Source organism: Brassica oleracea, chromosome C9 (genome assembly GCF_000695525.1).
Source record: "Brassica oleracea var. oleracea cultivar TO1000 chromosome C9, BOL, whole genome shotgun sequence".
Taxonomy (NCBI): domain Eukaryota; kingdom Viridiplantae; phylum Streptophyta; class Magnoliopsida; order Brassicales; family Brassicaceae; genus Brassica; species Brassica oleracea.
The window spans coordinates 33,553,024-33,572,531 of NC_027756.1; the positions used below are offsets into that span (position 1 = coordinate 33,553,024).

General features: G+C 33.6%; 1 protein-coding gene and 1 pseudogene across 1 annotated transcript; both read left to right on the forward strand.

Moving 5' to 3' along the window:
* The first annotated feature begins 9,308 nt into the window (after positions 1 to 9,308).
* Positions 9,309 to 11,366, forward strand: LOC106316087. Its single transcript, XM_013753952.1, has 3 exons — positions 9,309 to 9,733; positions 9,832 to 9,899; positions 9,990 to 11,366. The coding sequence occupies exons 1-3, from the start codon at positions 9,571 to 9,573 to the stop codon at positions 11,235 to 11,237; spliced, it is 1,479 nt and encodes a 492-aa protein (XP_013609406.1). The 5' UTR covers positions 9,309 to 9,570; the 3' UTR covers positions 11,238 to 11,366.
* A 610-nt stretch (positions 11,367 to 11,976) lies between these two features.
* Positions 11,977 to 17,014, forward strand: LOC106314838 (annotated as a pseudogene).
* The last annotated feature ends 2,494 nt before the right edge of the window (positions 17,015 to 19,508 follow it).

The following is a 19,508-nucleotide window of genomic DNA, read 5'->3' on the forward strand; positions in this document are numbered from 1 at the left end:
TTTATAAAAAAACATTCGAGATTTTGAAACCCCAAACACTAGTTCCTCGGAATTTCCTCGGAATATTCCGACGGATTAATGTTTCCTCGGAATTTCGTCGGTATATTCCGAGGAAACCCAAATTTTGGGTTTCCTCGGAATTTCCTCAGAAATTCCTAGGAAAATTCCGAAGATTTCATTTTCCGTCGGAATGTCCGTCAGAATACCGTTGTTTTCTTGTAGTATACGTTTTTGGAAAGACAATTACGTAATTTTCAAATTCATATAAATGTATGCAAATCCATCATGAGCAACTCTTCGTTTATATAGGATAATTGAAGGTGGCCAAAGTTTTAATAAAAAGCCATACTAAAGTATAATACCAAGTGTTTCAAAAAGAAAAAGTATAATACCAATGGATAAAATTCAAGTACGTAAGTTCGTAGCTGATACCAATGGTTAGAGTTTAGATTCTTGGCTAAAGCCTCTTGTCCCTTGATCTCTTTGTTTAAGCTCTGTTAGTGGTAGACTGGTAGTTTGCTTCCCTGTCTTTTGGGCATAGCTTTCTTCCTTTGGTATTTGACTATGGTATTTAGCTGGTTTCGATAACAGTTTAGATAGCCATCTTTGTATTCCAAACTTGTAATCTTTTATTTGTCCTCTATAATAACACTAGATGATCAAACAAAAAAGTTCGTAGCTAATATATGATCAGTGGCATGTAACTAGTTATTTGTCATCACTGGTTGCCACATTTGTGTAATATATTATTCTCTATAGTATAATGAATGATGTATATATATTTATTGTATATAGTATACTTTTTTAGTAGTTTGTCGCTAATTGTTTGATGTAGCATGTTTTCAATTTAAAATTTTGAATTATTTACATCGTTAGTTTCGGAGGAATAACAAACGATCCTCCTTTCTTTTTTGTCATCAACTTATATAAATTTATACTGACTCTGTGAACCAAACCGGAAGATCTTGATACATGTGAACGATGAAAGACGATTGCTTCCTGACACTGCGTGCTAGGCTATCCGCCTTTGAACTTTTCGTCATTGGGATCGGAGGAAACTTTCTTTCAGGATCTTAATATCTTCCAAATAACTTGCAAAAGCTGGCCATTTTTCTGGTTCCGAAACCATCTTCACCAACTGAGAACAATTCGTTGCAAACGTGACCTGAAATTGACGTAAGTTTCTCATACATTCTATTGCCCAGAGTAGCACCTCCATCTCCGCATGAAGAGGATAAAGACTAACCCGAACATTCTTAGCCTCAATGAGCCCATCAAATCTTTCTAAAGTGCTGAGCCAACCCTGTTCGGAGAAAATATCATTCTCTTTCCAGGAACCATCTGTGAAACACGATCTTCCTGGAATTGACGGTAGAGTTGTAACCTCTACTTGTGGTACTATCCCATGTTCGTTTAATATCTGTGCATCAGCCCAGAGTATTGATTCTGTTTAAGCCAAAAATAAAGAGACCGCAAACCCAACAAATGATTGAGCTGAATTTTGCCAAACCTTCCTTGCATGCGATGGAAGAAAGTGTTCAGGCAACACTCTAAAAATGATACAATTGTCAATGCAAGACCTCTACGATTATGGCCTCCATCATGGACAACATGAAGAATAAAAAGTTTATTTGGATTTAAACATTGACTTAGAACTTTGGTCGATATGTGCTTGAACTAAATAGGCACCAACATTACATAACAAAACGAGCCAGTTTTAAAGGGTTCCCGCTCACGTCCCAAAACATGTTTCATTGCCTTTTGTTTTTAATCATTTAGGCACTGAAAAAAATTTCGTATAAATAGGATCATCATCAACTCATTCTTGATCACTTTTAAAAGATAAAAAAAAAAATTTTATTCAGAACTCACATTTGATTGAGCTTAATAGTTTGATGAATATATATATATATATATATATATGATAATACATATATATATATGATATATATATAAAAAATAGAATCTTTGTTTGACAAAGGCAAATCAGCCTGGCTAATTCTAAAACAATTTTTGTGTACAATCTTTTTACATTTATAAGTATCCATCATGTGAAACCCTCCCACATACATACCCATGCTACAAATTGAATCTGACATTTTACACTGTATTGTCCTTTCCACAAATTAACCCCCAAAAACATTTTTCTTATACTTTCAAACATTGTAAAATAGAATTACAAATAAAAAATAACCCTAAGACTTAAACTTAATTACAATACGATGTCATTGAAATAATTAATAAACTTAAATCTAAATTAATTTTTTTTCTAAACCTATTCACAACAAATTCATGATAAATATTACACTTAATGCACATTAATACTAGAAACCATAATATGTAAAGTAGAAAACCTCTTTCCATAAATTTGTGGGTATTATCATCTATTAAATAATATTTATTACATTTTTCAAAATTTTATTGTTAATGAAATCAATTAACAAGATTTAAAAAAATTAAAGGATATGCCGTATTTGAGAATAAAAACTTAATAATGAGAACATATTAAAAAAGATCTATTTTACTTGATAATTCTAAATTTGTACTTGATTAAATTTTTTAAATAACCAATTTGACTAATATATTTAATTGACGATATTGTTTTAGATATATATAACTAAAATGCTATTAGAAAATTATTTTTAAATTATGTATGATATTACATATGTTCAATTGAATTTTACCTTAAATTATTTTTCTTTAGTAAGGATTTGAAATATTAGATTTGGTAATAGCATGTACATTTAAGTATTAATATTTAAAAAATTAAAAACACCTAAGATTTTTTCTTATGAGAAAATTGTAATAGGAAAAGTTTCAAAAGAATATTCTTCAAGTTTTGTATGTAAAGAAAAACATTTAGACAAGATAACAATGTTCTAAAAAAAAGTTAATATAAAATAAAAATCCTACATATAATAAAATGTTAAAGTCAATAAGTTAAAATAAAATTAATTTGATAATAATATAAATACAAGACATGTAATTACTCATTCTAACAAATTACTCATTTTAATAAGTATAATATAAATATTTTACTAAAAATGCATGATGAATATTTATATATCGGGTTGAGAAACTAAAAATTACGACTACTTATATAACGGGTTGGAAATTTAAATATATTTATCATTTATGACCAAAAACCTATCAAAACATCTCAAATATTATTTCACATATATATTTTAGTTTATGTATGTGTAACTATTATGCACATACATAAACTAAAAATAAACTAAAATATATATATTTTAATTATTATGCGTAATGTCATAATAAAAAATACATAATACGTGAAAAAATAAATAATTATTATATTATTTATAGAAAACAAAAGTATATTTCTAAAACTTGAGAAAAGTGGTTTCTCTTTTTTATTGGTAACCCAAATGTTGTAAATAATTCTTTCCAACGCGTATCAAACCCGACCAATGAAAGACTACTAGCATTTCCTTTACCACTAGCCAGCTCGGTATCGTGTAAATAAAAATGATACCAGTTAAATAAAAATAAATATTTGCGTGATATTTGCATTTACAATTATATAAATCATTTTACTTTTACTATTAGTGGAATTGTGTAACAATAATATATGTATAATGTGATGTATTTTTGTCACCATTAATTTATTATAATTTTTATAGATTATATAATGGTGTAAAAAACTATTTAGTTACATTATGTAAAAAAAACACCCGCCCGGTCGGGCGGGTCCAACTCTAGTACATCTTGGTGATGATTGGTTCGACTATGGCATTAAAAATTTAGCTGTAGATAATTAGCTGTAGATAAATCGGTTGTAGCTGTAAAGTTGTTACTGTAGACTTTTTCTGCAGAGACTTTTGCTGTTGTTAAATTTGTTGTAGGTGTAAGCTGTAGGCTGTAGATATTTTAAAATAAAATATATGAAATATGTGTTGTATATATAAAATTATTATTTTATATCAATTAAAATAATTTATATTAATATTTTTTAATAAATTATCAAAATTTATTGTAATTTAAAATGTGATATGTAAATAATATTTATATTATTTAAATATCTTAATAATTTAAAAATACTCAAATTCAAAATTAAAATATTTATAGAAGTTTTTATTATGATTATATAATTTATTTGATATTATAGATTTTATTTTTTCATTTACAGATTCTACAGCCTATAAAAAGAAGATAAAGTGTTTTTGGCTAAAATACATAAGAAAAAATTTTGCTTTACTTTTTTTGTTGTAGCTTTAAAAATAAAGCTAAAGCATGATTGGTAAAATCTTCTAAAAACTTGATGTAGACTTTAATTTTTAAAAGTAAAGCTATAACATGATTGATAAAATTTAGCGATTTAAAAATAAATAAAGCTAAAGTAGGGAGATAAAGCCCAACCAATCACCCCAGTTGAAGTGCCATTTTGACTTAACCCTTGACTCACCTAATTATTTACAACTTGTGCCACTGAAAAAATATATCGATTCCTAGATTTTAGCATTAATTAGCCCTTTCTCATTTAAAACAATTATTTAAAACAGCTATAAAACATTCCTAATTTACTAGCAATACATAAATAAATACACTCTTCTTTTAATTTTAATAAATACTAGATTTTGATCCGTGCTTTTAATGCGTGAGTTTTTTTTTGTTTGTCAAAAATATATATTAACTACACATGTGAAATTATACATGTTATGTACTTATATTTTTCAGTATGCATTTTATATTTCTGCCAACAAATAAATAGAAAGCATATATCGATGTAATTATTTTAATTGTTTTGATTTGTATTGTAATATTATTTTATCTTTCGACCAGCACTTGCTCATTATTTTTAACTACATTATTTAAATTAGATGAAATCAATATTTTCATATTTATTTTAGACATGCGGTTTCACCGATGAATTTGGTGACTCGAATATAAGCTAGTTTAGATATAATGAAAAATGTTAATTAAAATTCTGTTAAGATTTAAAAAGTTGTTGTCAACCCGTGATATGGTTAAACTGGTAAAAAATTTAGAAAATTCCTGTAGTATTTTAAAAAATTTGAATTGACAAAAAGATAATAAATGCTAAAAGATAGGATTAGGTTGTTTTCAATGGCATTAGAATTTTTTAGAATGTTATTTAAAAGTTAAATTTATATTTGTACTTCTATTTTATAGTATAGATATTCTCTGCCTTTTGCACCACACCTTCATATACATAAAACAAACCATCTTAATCAGGGGCGAAGGCAGTCGATCAACTATGGGGGCATGTGCGCCCAGTAAAATATTGTAATTTGTATATTTATACACAAAATCTCGAAAACTTTCCGAGGTAAAATGATAAAATGCTTCATGTGCACCCACAATGTCCAAATTCGATGCTCTCTTTTGCATGTATTTTTACTTTTTATTAATGATGCACCCAGTACAAAACTAGTCTAGATTCGCCCCTGATCTTAATACCTGCAAACTTCTAAAACATTATTGTGAAGGGTTTATACAACATGATAGATTAGAAAGAATATTTGATTATTTGAATTGTGGCAAGCCGCAAGTGGCAAATAATTCATGGTTTCAAAGTTGATATAATATTTATGTCCAAAGCTGATATAATAGAATTATGGCATGACTGGTTCGAACGCAGCGGTTGCAGTTGCGGGAGTTTGTGGATGCAGGTGGTTGCGGTTTCTAGCGGTTTTAAGAGATCTGTACGACTGGTTCTGCGGTGAGAAATTGGTGCGTTTGCGGGATACTTGACTGGTTAACTACCAAATACAGGAGTGGTTAAACAATAAATTAACAATATTTACATTTTATATAATTACAAAGAATAAAAAAATCATAATATTATAATAAATATAAAAATTATATTTAGAAAGTTATAGTTTTAAATTTTTTAAAATTATAGAAAATATTTTTATTTTAAAATTTTATAATATTAATTAAAATATAATAGATATATTTTAGTATTTTAAAAAATCCAATTTAAATTTTTATTGCATATTTTTATTTTTGTATTTATATTATTTTTTAAAAAAAGAAAAAAAATTCATCTTCCTGCAACCGCCCGCAACCGCAAAAACTAGCTGGAATCAGCTTTTGAATTTGTGAGGTTTAGAGTGGTTTGAAGCGGTTTAGAGTGGTTTGAGTGGTTGTCGCAAAACACCGACAACCGCTACCAACCGCAAAAGCTACGTTTGCGGGTGGTAGCGGAAAAACCAGTCATACCCTTAATCTAAACATAATTTGAGGATCCTTTTCCATTTTCTTTAGTTTCCTTCCATTCAATCATGTGAAAACTAAACCAGATATTGACTCAGTATAATAATTGGGTCAATTCTCGAACCGGTCCAACGGAGTTTTAATATATTTAATTTATTTTTAATATGTTATATATATATATATATATAACTATATAATTAGTTTTTAACACTTTATATCATTGTTAGAATTTAAAAATAATATAAAAATATTTTAAAACTAATGTGTATAAATAAGTATTAACAAGAATATGAAGTTTTTAAATATTTTTTAATTTTGTAACTTTTTTTGAACTTAGATTTGTGAAAATTGGATTTTAATATTGAATCGGATCACGGTTTAACAAGTTTGACCAATTTTGATTGGTTTTGTCGGATTATCTCGAATCATGTTATTAACATAATTAGGAACTGGCTAAAAAGTGAGTCATTGTCCGACCGACTGATCCGGTTTACAGTTAGTTATATAGTAAATATTAAAATATATAACATTAATTATGAAAAATAAATATTTATATAAAATTTGAATAAAAACACCAGCGCTGGTCGATCACTAGTTCTTAATTAATATTGTTAAAGTTATGTATATGATATATTCATTGTTTAAACGTTGGTTAAGAATCATTCTCTCATGGTATATCTAATTTTTGTACACATATAAACATAAAATTCCTAACTTTTTGTAACGCAGAATTCTCAAAATTGCCACTTTTAATCATAAAAATATTAGCAATTACAAAAATGAAAGTTATCTTCTTCTTATACTATTAAAGCATTGGCTGGCTCTCTTAAATTAGAGCCATTGTAAGGCTGCGCTACTTGTATTATATATATATATACTAGTTGATCTCCTGCACCTTGTGCGGAATAATATATATATATCTAACAATTTTTAATTATGATATTATTTTTATTAAAAATGTTAAATTAGATATAATTTTAAATTAATATTATAAATACAAAAGTTTAATATTCATATTGGTAATCAATGTGTTAAATTATGTTTTTTTCTTTCATAATTTTATTTATGGGATGTGGATTTTGGTTAAAAACTTTTTTTTCTATAGTAACAATCAAATTACGAAACTTAGATTTGAAATTAAACACTTATCATATTTGGACTGAAAAGAGATCCAGTTGCACTGAAACGGTTATAAGCAATTACAGCCCATAAAATGTCAACAGAATAAAAATAGCCTAGAGGTGTTTAATCCGATAAAAACAAATCATTTAAAACTGAATCGATCAGAAATAGAGAAAATAGTTTGAATTTGATAGTACCGTATAAAGCGAATATATGTTATTTTTAAGAAATCGCAATATATGGATATAGTTCAGTATATTAACCATTTTCCAACCGAAAAAACCGAGGAAACCGATTAATTAAAATATTAATATACTTATATATAAATTTTATTAATATTTTCAATAAGAATCTGAGAAAATGACTATAATATTAGTCATTAAATCATAAATTAAATAAAAGATTAACATAATTATGATATTCTAGGTAGATATTGTTAATAACAATTGTTAATATATATTTATTAATTAAATGTTCTAAATATCATGATAACTATATATTAGATATATATTTAAGAAAATATAAGTATATATATCGGTAGAATAAGTTATTATTTATTAATTATCATAAATATCATGCTAAATATATATATTAACATAAAATTTTAAATAATAATAATAATTAATTAAACAAATTATTTATCCTAGAAAAGATTTCAAATAAGAAATTTACTAAAATTATGGAAAAGATGACAAGTAAACTAATGATTTATCCTAGAAAAGATGACAAAAAAATTCACTAAAATTATGGAAAAAATGACAAGTAAGCAAATTTACTCTAATATATTAAAAAATATATAAGTATATATATCAGTAGAATAATTTAATGATTATTAATTATCATAAATATCATGATAAATATATATATTAACATAAAATTTTAAATAATAATAATTAGTTAAACTAATGATTTATCCTAGAAAAGATTTCATATAAGAAAATTCACTAAAATTATGGAAAAGATGACAAGTAAACTAATGATTTATCCTAGAAAAGATGACAAGTGAAAAAATTCACTTCTCAAATAATAATATAGATATATATATATATAAGGAAAAAAAACAAAATGATATCGCGTTGCACCATAGTTCCATCGTAATCAAAATAAAATAAAGCAAATAAATCATCTACTAAAAAGCATGTAACTTTTTGCTAAATGACTATTTAAAATCAGACAAAAAATTTTTGTGTAAAAATAGTTCAACTTCCAAAAATACGAAAATCTAATAAGAGACATAAGTTTATGACTTGAACAAATCTTTTTAGAAAAATAATAAAATTTTCTAAAAGCCTAACTAGATTCAAAGGTTAAATATGATTTAGACACAGCTTTAACTATTGTCAACGCTCTCAATTCGATCATTAATAGTTCAATACTAGTACAGTGGGACGAACTGATGATATCATTTTGATTTTTATATACACCTAGCAAAAGAGCCTAAAAGGCTAAAACACATCATTTATTATATCTAAGTATGTGTAAGAGAACCTTTTTTGGTGTGAATGTTAAAGAGTAATAGAACTTGTGTCCCAAAGAAAACAAAAGGATCAACCCAAAACACTCAAAATATTGATAATGAGAGGAGACAGAGACGAAAATACAAAGTCATCGATGCTCTACAATAGTTGAAAAATAGTGGTGATGTATTGTACATTAACCTAACTATCTATATCTTGGTACCATGAAACAAACTGCTTACATATAGTGAGAATATTCTGTTACGTATGCCCAAAAAAATTCTCCAATATACAATGCTAAGAAAGAAAAAGGGTTCACGAGTTTGAAAATCCCAAAGAATAATTAAAAATATTTATTTATTCTTTTTTTGTCAAAAAAATTTAAAGTTCAAAAATTAGAAGAGAGAGACATATGAAGTGTGGGAGGATAATGATATTGTAAACACTCAAGCTGGCTGTTCATAGAGAGATGCGTGGCCATCGTTATCTAATAAATACACTACACTCCTAACTATCTGCAACTTCATTATCAGTAACTATTTGAAATACTAACATTTCTGTCACATTAAATATTCTTCACCACCTTCTTCATTCGATTCCCAATGTAAGAGAGAGAGAGAGAGAGAGAGAGAGAGAGAGAGACTTGCACAAATACAAAAACCATTCTTTGCTCAGGCAGAGTTCTTGATTCTTTTGTAAACTTTTATCTGACAGTCACTTTTCACTGTGTTGAAGAGGTGAAATAAGGTTAAAGCTTTGAAGGTTGTAGTAAGCTTTTTCTTTACTGCAAATGGGACGAAACTGCGGCCAAGGAGGTGGAGCAATCTTTTCCACTAAGTCAAAGAGAAAAGCAAATGGATGCATGGCTGCTTTTTATCACTTGTTTGATTTCCAACATCTCTACTTCCCTTCTCATCATAATCTCACCATTGATTCTCCTTCCAGGTCAAAAGGTATTTGCTCCTTCTCTCTCAAAACATAAGTTCACTTGGGAGATGATTAGAGCAGAAGATACTAAAGATAGTAGTTGTTTTTGTTGTGAAATTTGTAGGCTTGAAGTTAATAGAAGAGTCTCCACTATCAACAGTCTACAAGGACAAACAAAGTTTGAACATTCCTGTAAGTCAAACATTTTGGAAAAATGGATTTAACTTTACTAATTAGTCTTTATTGCGCTAATGTATCTAATAAGGACCTTGAAAATTACAGGTAAGCATGCGAGTGAGAACAGAGACAGGGACAAGGAGTTCAAGACTCATTGCGAGTGATACTTCCACCACTTCTTCATCTGAAATGTGCAACTCACCAGGCAGCAAAACACCAAGCTTGGTGGCTAGACTAATGGGTCTTGATCTTCTTCCTGAGAAAACAGACCTTAACAAGCCACTCCCAAGTCTTCAGACAATGGCCCATCATGGAACAAGTCGTCTCACAAGCCATAGACTTTCCAAGAAAGGCACACGCTTAGGTGGGACCAGATCTTTACCGGAGAGTCCCAGAGTCTCCTCTGCTCGGAAATCTGATTTCGACATCCATCGCCTCTCTCTCCAGCTGAACAAGCGTGAAGAGTTTGGCTGTTCAAGGCTGAAACAGCAAGATCAAGAGGAGATTCAGAGTCCAAGGCAGATTCTGAAACAAATCAAAGAGAGAGTCGTCACCAGAAGAGTCGTGGGTATGGATATTACAAACTCGGTGAAGAACAAAGAAGCAAGACCATTACAAGACATTAACGAGCTTAGAAGAGACACATCAATTTCTTGCTCACCAAGAACCAGGTTTTCAAATAAAGAAAACAAACCAAGCACCTCATCTTCTTTCAGACCGGAACAAACCACACATAAGCCGAAGCCGGAGCCAAAGACAACGAAGGTGATCCTTGTTCCCGTGTCAAAACCCTCTGGAGAGAAACAGAGCAAGAACAGAGTAACACAGAAGGGAAAGAGTGAGACAAGGTTCACTCAACGTCCCTTAAAACCTTCTCAGACACCAGATACTCGAAACAAGGCTTTCTTGTCTGAATCTACAACAGGCTCTAAAGCTACCAATCCCTTACACAAGAAGAAGTTCAAGAAAATAGTAAAGTCAAGTGATGTTGACAACAACATTTTTGTCACAAAACCTCCTCAGAAACACGTACATCGTGTACCTTCTCAAGATATAAACGAAGAAGCTGGAATAAAAGCGAATGAAACTGAGGAGATTGGTCCAGAAGCTGCAGCGAGGAACTATCATGGATGGGAGGAAAAAGGCAAGCTCTGTTCCGTCGTTGCGAGTTATAGCAATAAGCGTTGTTGGAATATCCGAGAGATTGCTGCAGTGGATATTGATAGTCTTCTAGAGATAGAGAAGCTCGAAGAAGAAGGAGAAGAGATCGTCGCAGAGTTTGAGCGGGATATTGTTGAAGCGCTCGTGCGAGAAACGGTGTCTGAATTGAATATTCAGCGGAGACGAAGCTAAACGACATCGGAGAAAAGACTTTAGTTATTCGGTGGTTTAAATGTATGGGCTTATAAGGATTATCTGTTTCTTATATGATTTGCGAGTAACTAGTGCATCTCCCACCCACTCTATTGTTCAGTAAAAATATTCTAGTACTATTTTATTTTCACTTTGTGATAGAGTAAAAATAGATTTACACTATAAATAGAGTAATTAATCCATTTATTTTCTGTTTATCGTTCTAGTTTTCACTCTAAAATAGAATATCATTGGAGTAGAATCCAACACTATTAAGAATTACTCTATTTTGGAAAAATAGAACGAATCATTAGAGATGGTCTTAAGTGGTGTTATTCAATCAACACAATTTATTGTTATTCGAATGATGATATAAATTTTATTTTAAAATCTAGTGTTATTGAATGAATAATTTTAATAAAGTTGTAAGTCGTGACATGCAAAAGAACATGGCCAATATCCCAAATCAAAACGAATATTAATTTCTTAGGCGATATTTGAAATAATGTAACATATTTGGTACTTAACGGGTTTGTTTATATTGATCAGAATCACTGAATTCAAATTATCAGTTGGTTAGATAAGTGACCACTGGAAGCGGATACAGAGTTTCCTAAAATAGCTCTGAGGGTGATTCTGTAGGAGATTTTAGGGTTTTGAGATTTTTCAAGGTGTGACGGTCATAAGGCTTGCTCTATGGGGGCGCCGGTACCGGAGGGCTCACCTCTGAAGGTCGCAGATGAGGCTACAAGTCAGGCTTATGCAGTTTGGTAAAAAGTCATTTGTAAAAGCGGTTCAACAGAAACATGTTCTGATGAGGCACGACGTTAAAGTTGAAGATGTAGACGGTACTCAGACGGTAGAGATACCTGATGATCTTCTCGTCAATACAGTCCCCGGGGAGGATTTTCTTGAAGGAACGTTCCTGGATCCTGCTCCTCACGTGGCTAAGATCCATATTCTTGTTAACAAGATATGGCCTCTAGGAAATAAAAATGTTAAGATCGATGTGTATGCCGTGAACGAAAGAACGGTGAAGTTCAGGATTTGTGATCAACAAACTAGGATCCGTGTCCTGCGGCGTGGAGTGTGGAATATTGCGAGCATCCCGATGATACTCTCTAAATGGGTTCCACTGACAGAAAAAGAGAATGAAGAAACTGAGGTGAAGATTGTACCCATGTGGGTTACAATGAAAAACGTTCCATATAGCATGTACTCTTGGAAGGGACTTGGCTTTATTGCCAGCTCTATCGGGAAACCGGTGAGATTGCATCCAGAAACAGAGTTATGTTCAAACTTCGAGGAGGCCAAGGTGTTTGTGAATGCGAACATGACAAAACCCCTGCCGTCTGGTTATCGGTTCTGTTCCAAGTCTGGGATTAATGCTGATGTTAAGTTCACCTATCCTTGGACTCCTATTAAGTGCTCTCTTTGCACGAAATGGGGACATAAGGACAAAGAATGCAGCAAAAAAGTAATGAATGAAACAGAGGAAGAAACTGAAGAGGGTAAGGAATCTGATACCCATTTACAAAACATGGGAGAGGAAGGGGAACCTCAAGGGGAGAAAACAGTTGAGATATTGCGCCGTCCTAAGGTTGTGGAGGAGGTAGAGACAGTTTCTGAGGCTGTCACGGGGAGAGAAGTTGAAAAACAAATAGAGAAATCAGTGGAAGATGAGGAACCTACAGTGGGAAAAAGTGGAAGCTGTGAACTGCAAGGTGGTTTACGTGACCAAGCAAACTCTGAGGTTGAAGTAAGCATGGAGACAGAGAAGGACTGGTCGAGTGTTTCGCCGGGCAAAGTTGGAAGATCAGTAGAGAAGCATGATGCTCAAACAGTAATCTCTCCATCCCGGTTTCAACTATTAGTAGAAGCAGATGATGATGATGAGCAAAGCACAACTCAGGAATCAGTGGTGAAAGTTGATAATTTATCTAGAGGTAACCTAGTGGATGATGCAGAGGAGGGAGAAATTCTGCAACACGATGGTGAGAACCTGCAACCAAAAAAGGACGGGAAGGTTTCTAAGCCAGCCCGACCAGCGAGAGTAACACTTCGTGTAAGCTCTCAGTCTGCTGTGTCTAGGAATATCAAACCTAATGGCACAAGCAGGAAACATTCCTCCAAAAAACACTGATATGTCATGCTTCTTTTGGAATGTCCGCGGCTTAAATAAATCTATTAAGCATTCCGTAATAAAGAAGTGGCTCGAAGAGAGGCAGTTTGATTTTGGTTGTTTGATTGAAACAAAAGTAAAAGAAGGTAGAGTTCCATTTTTGGTGGGATCTATATTCAGAGATTGGTCGATTCTAACAAACTATGAGCATCATCGTTTGGGTAGGATCTGGATAATATGGAAGAACAATGTGAGACTCACTCCTTTTTTCAAGAGTAGTCAACTGGTCACTTGTTCGGTTAAACTTGAATCGATCCAGGAGCAGATCTTTTGCTCCTTTGTCTATGCATCAAACACAGCAGAAGAAAGGAAAGGGTTGTGGAAAGACTTATGTGATCATCATAACTCTCCAATTATTGGACCTAAGCCTTGGATAATTCGTGGAGATTTTAATGAAACTTTAGATATGCCTGAGCATTCAAAGTTTGATAGCTCTCCAGCGGTAACCATGGGAATGAGGAGGTTTCAGGACATGGTTAATCATTGTTCCTTGGTAGATATGGCGTACCATGGCCCTCCTCTTACTTGGAGTAATAAAAGAGGAAATGATCTTATATCGAAGAAGCTGGATCGTGTGCTCGTTAATGATGCATGGAACCAAAAGTTTCGTCAGGCTTACTCTGTTTTTGAAGCTGGTGGCTGCTCTGACCACTTGCGATGCCGTATCCATCTTGCAGTGCCAGAGAATCGCATAAAACGTAAGCCGTTTAAGTTTGTGAATGCAGTCACTACCATTGAAGAGTTTTTGCCCACGGTGAAAACGTTCTGGACAGAAACAGGACCAATATTCCTCTCAACATCATCCTTGTTTCGTTTTTCAAAAAAGCTCAAGAGACTGAAACCAGTAATCAAAACCCTGGCCAAAGAAAGAATGGGAAACTTGGTCAAAAAATCTAGAGAGGCTCATGAGGATCTATGTAAAAAACAGAAACAAAATCTTGAGTTCCCGACGACTCAAAATCAAGAACTGGAGAGTGAAGCGTTCGCACGATGGGAATTTGTTGCTGGACTTGAAGAAAACTTCCTTAAGCAAAGGTCGAAATTACATTGGCTGAAAATTGGGGATCAAAACAACAAGACCTATCATTGAGCAATTGGTACCCAAGAAGCAATTAATGGGATTAGAGAGATCCGTTGTCGAGATGGAAGGTTAGTGAATGATGATAATGGTATCAAGGAGGAAGCACAGAGTTTTTTCCGAGAATTCCTCCAATATCAACCTGAGGATTACACGGGAATGGATGTCTCGCAGCTGCAGGATCTCCTCTCTTTTAGATGTTCGGATCAGGATGCAGGAAGTCTGGTGCAGCCAGTAACGCATGATGAGATAAAAGATGTGCTCTTCTCTATGCCTAGCAATAAGTCGCCGGGACCTGATGGGTTCAATGCTGAGTTCTATAAAGCAACCTGGGATATCACTGGCTCTGAGTTTGTTATTGCAGTTCAGGCGTTCTTTGTGAAAGGATTCCTTCCCAAGGGAGTGAATTCAACCATATTAGCTTTGATTCCAAAAAAAACAGAAGCTACTGAGATGAAGGACTACAGACCGATCTCTTGATGTAATGTTCTATACAAAGTCATATCGAAGATTATTGCGAATCGACTAAAGTGCCTTCTCCCCCAGTTTATATCAGCAAACCAGTCAGCTTTTGTTAGTGAGAGACTCTTGATTGAAAATCTCCTGCTCGCTACTGAAATTGTCAGGGATTACCATAAGGACAATATATCATCTCGATGTGCCATCAAGATTGATATCTCCAAGGCTTTTGACTCTGTCCAATGGCCTTTCCTCCTTAATACTCTCAGCGCTATGAACTTTCCTCATAAGTTCATCCACTGGATCTCTTTATGCATATCAACGCCATCTTTTTCAGTTCAAGTTAACGGAGAGCTGTCTGGTTATTTCCAGAGCAAGAGGGGACTTAGACAGGGATGCTCTCTTTCTCCGTACCTATTTGTTATTGTTATAGATGTTCTATCTAAACTTCTAGACAAGGCGGCAAGCACTCAAAATTTTGGCTATCATCCTCGATGCAAAAGTCTAAATCTGACCCACCTGACGTTTGCAGATGATCTTATGGTAGTCACAGATGGGAAAGTACGATCTGTAGAAGGAATAGTTGACGTGTTTGACAAGTTTGCAAAATACTCAGGCCTGAGAATTAGTACGGAAAAGTCGACCATATACCTGGGAGGGGTAACAGAAGACATCTAGATGGAGCTGGAGAATAAATTTCATTTCAAAACAGATAAACTTCCGGTGCGCTACTTCGGCTTACCACTTACCACCAAAAGTATGAATACTACTGATTACCAACCTCTCATCGAGACAATAAGAACGCGAATAGGATCCTGGAAAAACCGGTACTTATCTTATGCCGGTAGACTTGAGCTTCTTGGCTCAGTTCTATGGAGCATCTCCAATTTCTGGTTATCAGATTTTCGTCTACCGAAGGCGTGTATTCGAGAAATCGACAAGATTTGTTCGGCCTTCCTATGGTCAGGTAGCGAGCTTAACCCTCGGAAAGCAAAGTTGTGTTGGGAAGAGGTTTGTCGCCCTAAAGAAGAAGGTGGGCTTGGTCTCCGTTCACTAAAAGATATGAACAATGTTACCATCCTAAAGCTCTTCTGGAGGGTAATCTCTAACAAATCATCACTCTGGGTCAGATGGATTGACTCCACACTCCTTAAGAATCAGTCTATTTGGTCGGTCAAAGATAATGATCAAAAAGGTTCATGGATGTGGCGAAATGTTTTGAAAGTTCGAGGGCTGGCTCGAGAGTTCTGTAAAGTTGTAGTTTATAATGGGAAAGGGACATCTTTCTGGTACGACCAGTGGTCTCCTTTAGGCTGCTTGATTGATATGTTGGGAACAAGGGGTCAAATCGATACGGGAATACGGCAACATGATACGGTGCATACTGCGAGGATAAAACGTAGAAGAAGAGTTCATCGTTCTGTGGGTCTGATTCAAATTGAGAACCAGCTCCAGTCTTTTTCTCATTCTGAAGAGGAGGATGTTGTCCTTTGGAAAGGGAAACAAGATATTTACAAAGATCAGTTTCTTACTTCAGAAACTTGGAATCACATCACAACTAAAAAAGAAAAGATCTCTTGGCACAGAGGAATCTGGTTCACTAATGCTACGCCAAAGCACAGGTTCTGTACTTGGATAGCTATTTGTAATCGACTCACTACGGGAGATAGGATGGTCGCCTGGAACGCTGGGATTGATGGGACCTGTGTTCTATGTATGCAGCAGCTGGAAACGAGAAACCATCTATTTTTCGGCTGCGATTACTCCTCATCACTATGGTACAAGCTGATGAATGTTTTTATGGGTAATGGTTACTCAGAAGAGTGGATTGATGTCGTGCTCTTCATACAAAAACCAAACATGGATCGAACCAGGAGCTTCCTTGTTCGTTACGTTTTTCAAGCTACAATCTACATGATTTGGCGTGAGAGAAACTGCCGCAGACATGGTGAGAGGCCGCGATCTCCTGAAGTTCTCTTTGCCATGATTGACAGACTGGTCAAGAACATAATTATGTCCATTAAAGCACAAGACAGGAGACTTGATTGTGCTTTCTAACTTTGGATTGAAGCTGTACAAGCTTGATTCTTTATTAGGTCTTTTGCTTGCAATTTTAATATGCTAAAGTGGCTATTGCTGTAAGAAAGTACATTTTTTCTTTGAATCAAATTTAACATTTTATTCAAAAAAAAGAAAGATAATTGACCACTAATCTCTTTTAACAAATGGTTACATCAACCCCACAAAAACCTATCTTCTTAAAAAAAAATGGTATGTACTAATGCGATGTGGAATGAATCAGGATTGATTGCAGGGTTGGAATGGGCCTTTCTGACCAACGAAGACCTTGCATATCTCAAGACAGCAAACTTGAGGAATTTGTTGTTTCACCACTCATGGCAAAATCACTAGCTTATTATACATGGATTGGGGGTAGCTCGGGACTTGAGCATTGCTAACTTTCCCGACAACTCAGACTCCTAACCAAAGTCATCCAAAAGAAAGACTTCATCAAGGAACTTGTGGGGATTCTCCAAGACATTTATGAGCCATTTTGTTGTTTTTCTTCTATCTCTTTTATTTTCATACCTCGCAACATCAACATTGTAGCTGATACTCGTGCGAAACATGCATTTTATGTCTCCATTGCGGGGTAATTGGACCCTTTTTTCAATGAAAATATCGTTCGAAAAAAACAATCATGGTTTAACAAAAAATATTCTCTTTTGACTCTTTAAAATAAGTTCAACTGATTAATCACATCTCAACAAAAACTGTGTAATTTCATTGTTATATTATGAAAGATGTGTTCCCGGCTGGTGCAATACAGTTATTTTATATTGTACAACAACATCGTTCCACACCGAAGCAGAAGGATTGAGCTGGGCAATGAAAGAGATGAGACGCATGGCCTTACCAAGGAGTGCTTCGAGTCAGACTGTCAACAATTGGTACGCCTTATACAAGATCCAAAGGCTTGGCTAGCTCTTGGACCAGAACTTGATGAGATTGACTCTCTTAGCTCAGAGTTCACAACTTTTTCTTTTTGTTTTATCCCTCGATCTGATAATGTCCGTGCGGAATTTCTCGCAAAGGCATGTCGATCACTCGCTCAAAACTTCAGTTTCTTAGATGATAAGGCTCCTCCAAGGCTAGCTCATGAAGCTTGCTTGTTTGAATAGCAAATTAATAAAGTTTTCATTTGATGCCAAAAAAATATATTATGAAAGATGTAGCAAAATTGTTCTTTTATATGATAATCATGTTTCTGTATGTATAGCAAGCATATAGGGGAAAGCTCAAAACAAATACATTAATGAACCATAGTACCATACAAATTTACCAACTTTGTATAAAACAAAAATTATTATTTTTTATTTATACACAAACTATTCTGTATTACTAAAAGATACATACAAAACATTTACACGTTTTATAAATAAATTGAATACCTCAAATCATTATTAATAAAAAGAGTTAAATGATATCGAATTATACTACAACTAAAAGGGTGTTGTAAAAGAATGGGAATTCTATATGTTTCATTAATGAATAAAACATCCCTTATATAAGGTTTACAAGATAGAGATAAAAGGAAAGAATACAAATCCTAATCCAACTAGATTTAGGATAATTACTAAATACATAAATGGAAAGATTACATATACAAGGAAAAGGAAATAAGGTTTCCTTTTCTCTATAGCTTGTGACCGCCTCTCTCTCTCCTCTAAGGCATGCGACCGTCTCTCTCTCCTCTCTCTAGGGTTTCGGCTATGTCTCTTTCTTCAAGGGTTTGGGCCGGTTATGGACCGGGCCGGTTATGGACATTCATCACTTGATTTATAACACTCCCCCTTGGATGTCATAACCATACAGGATTGTAATACGCTTCACGTTGCCTCATTAAGATCTTATCAGGAAAACCCAGTGGGACAAAACCATGATGAGGGAAAAAGAGTACAACACGTACTACTTCCCTTGATGTGAACCTCAGTGTAGGTTCTTTAGTCTACGCATCTGATGCGTGATCTTTCCTGGACGTGCAGGAAGGGAGTAATCAAATCGGCCAAGTTTATTACCAAACCGTAATTCGACCACTTTGATCTTTCCGGTCTTTTCTCATGTCTTCTGACATCGTGTGTACATGGTCAAGAAGTGAACCTTTGCTATAGACCACTCTATACTTTGGTCAGACATGTAGGACTATGGTCCTCGACCAAAAATATCCTCATAAAACATCCTCACAGATACTCTCTTTGGCTATTAGCCGCCTATGACGATGTTAAAATGCTGATTGATAGGTAACAGACTGTATGAATTTTCTCTATACTACCATCGACTATGCACTAATCTGATCGATCCATGATGAGTCATAAACTTCTTTTATACATGTTCATAACTTGTCTCATGAGTGTCCAAGATCATGACTTAATCAATGATCAGTGTTGTAATGAATTTTACAATCTTATCTAACTATGGCACTGTGGCCAAATACACTCATGAATCTCACATGTTGTCATCGATCTCTATTGCCTTAGGCAATGCCATATTC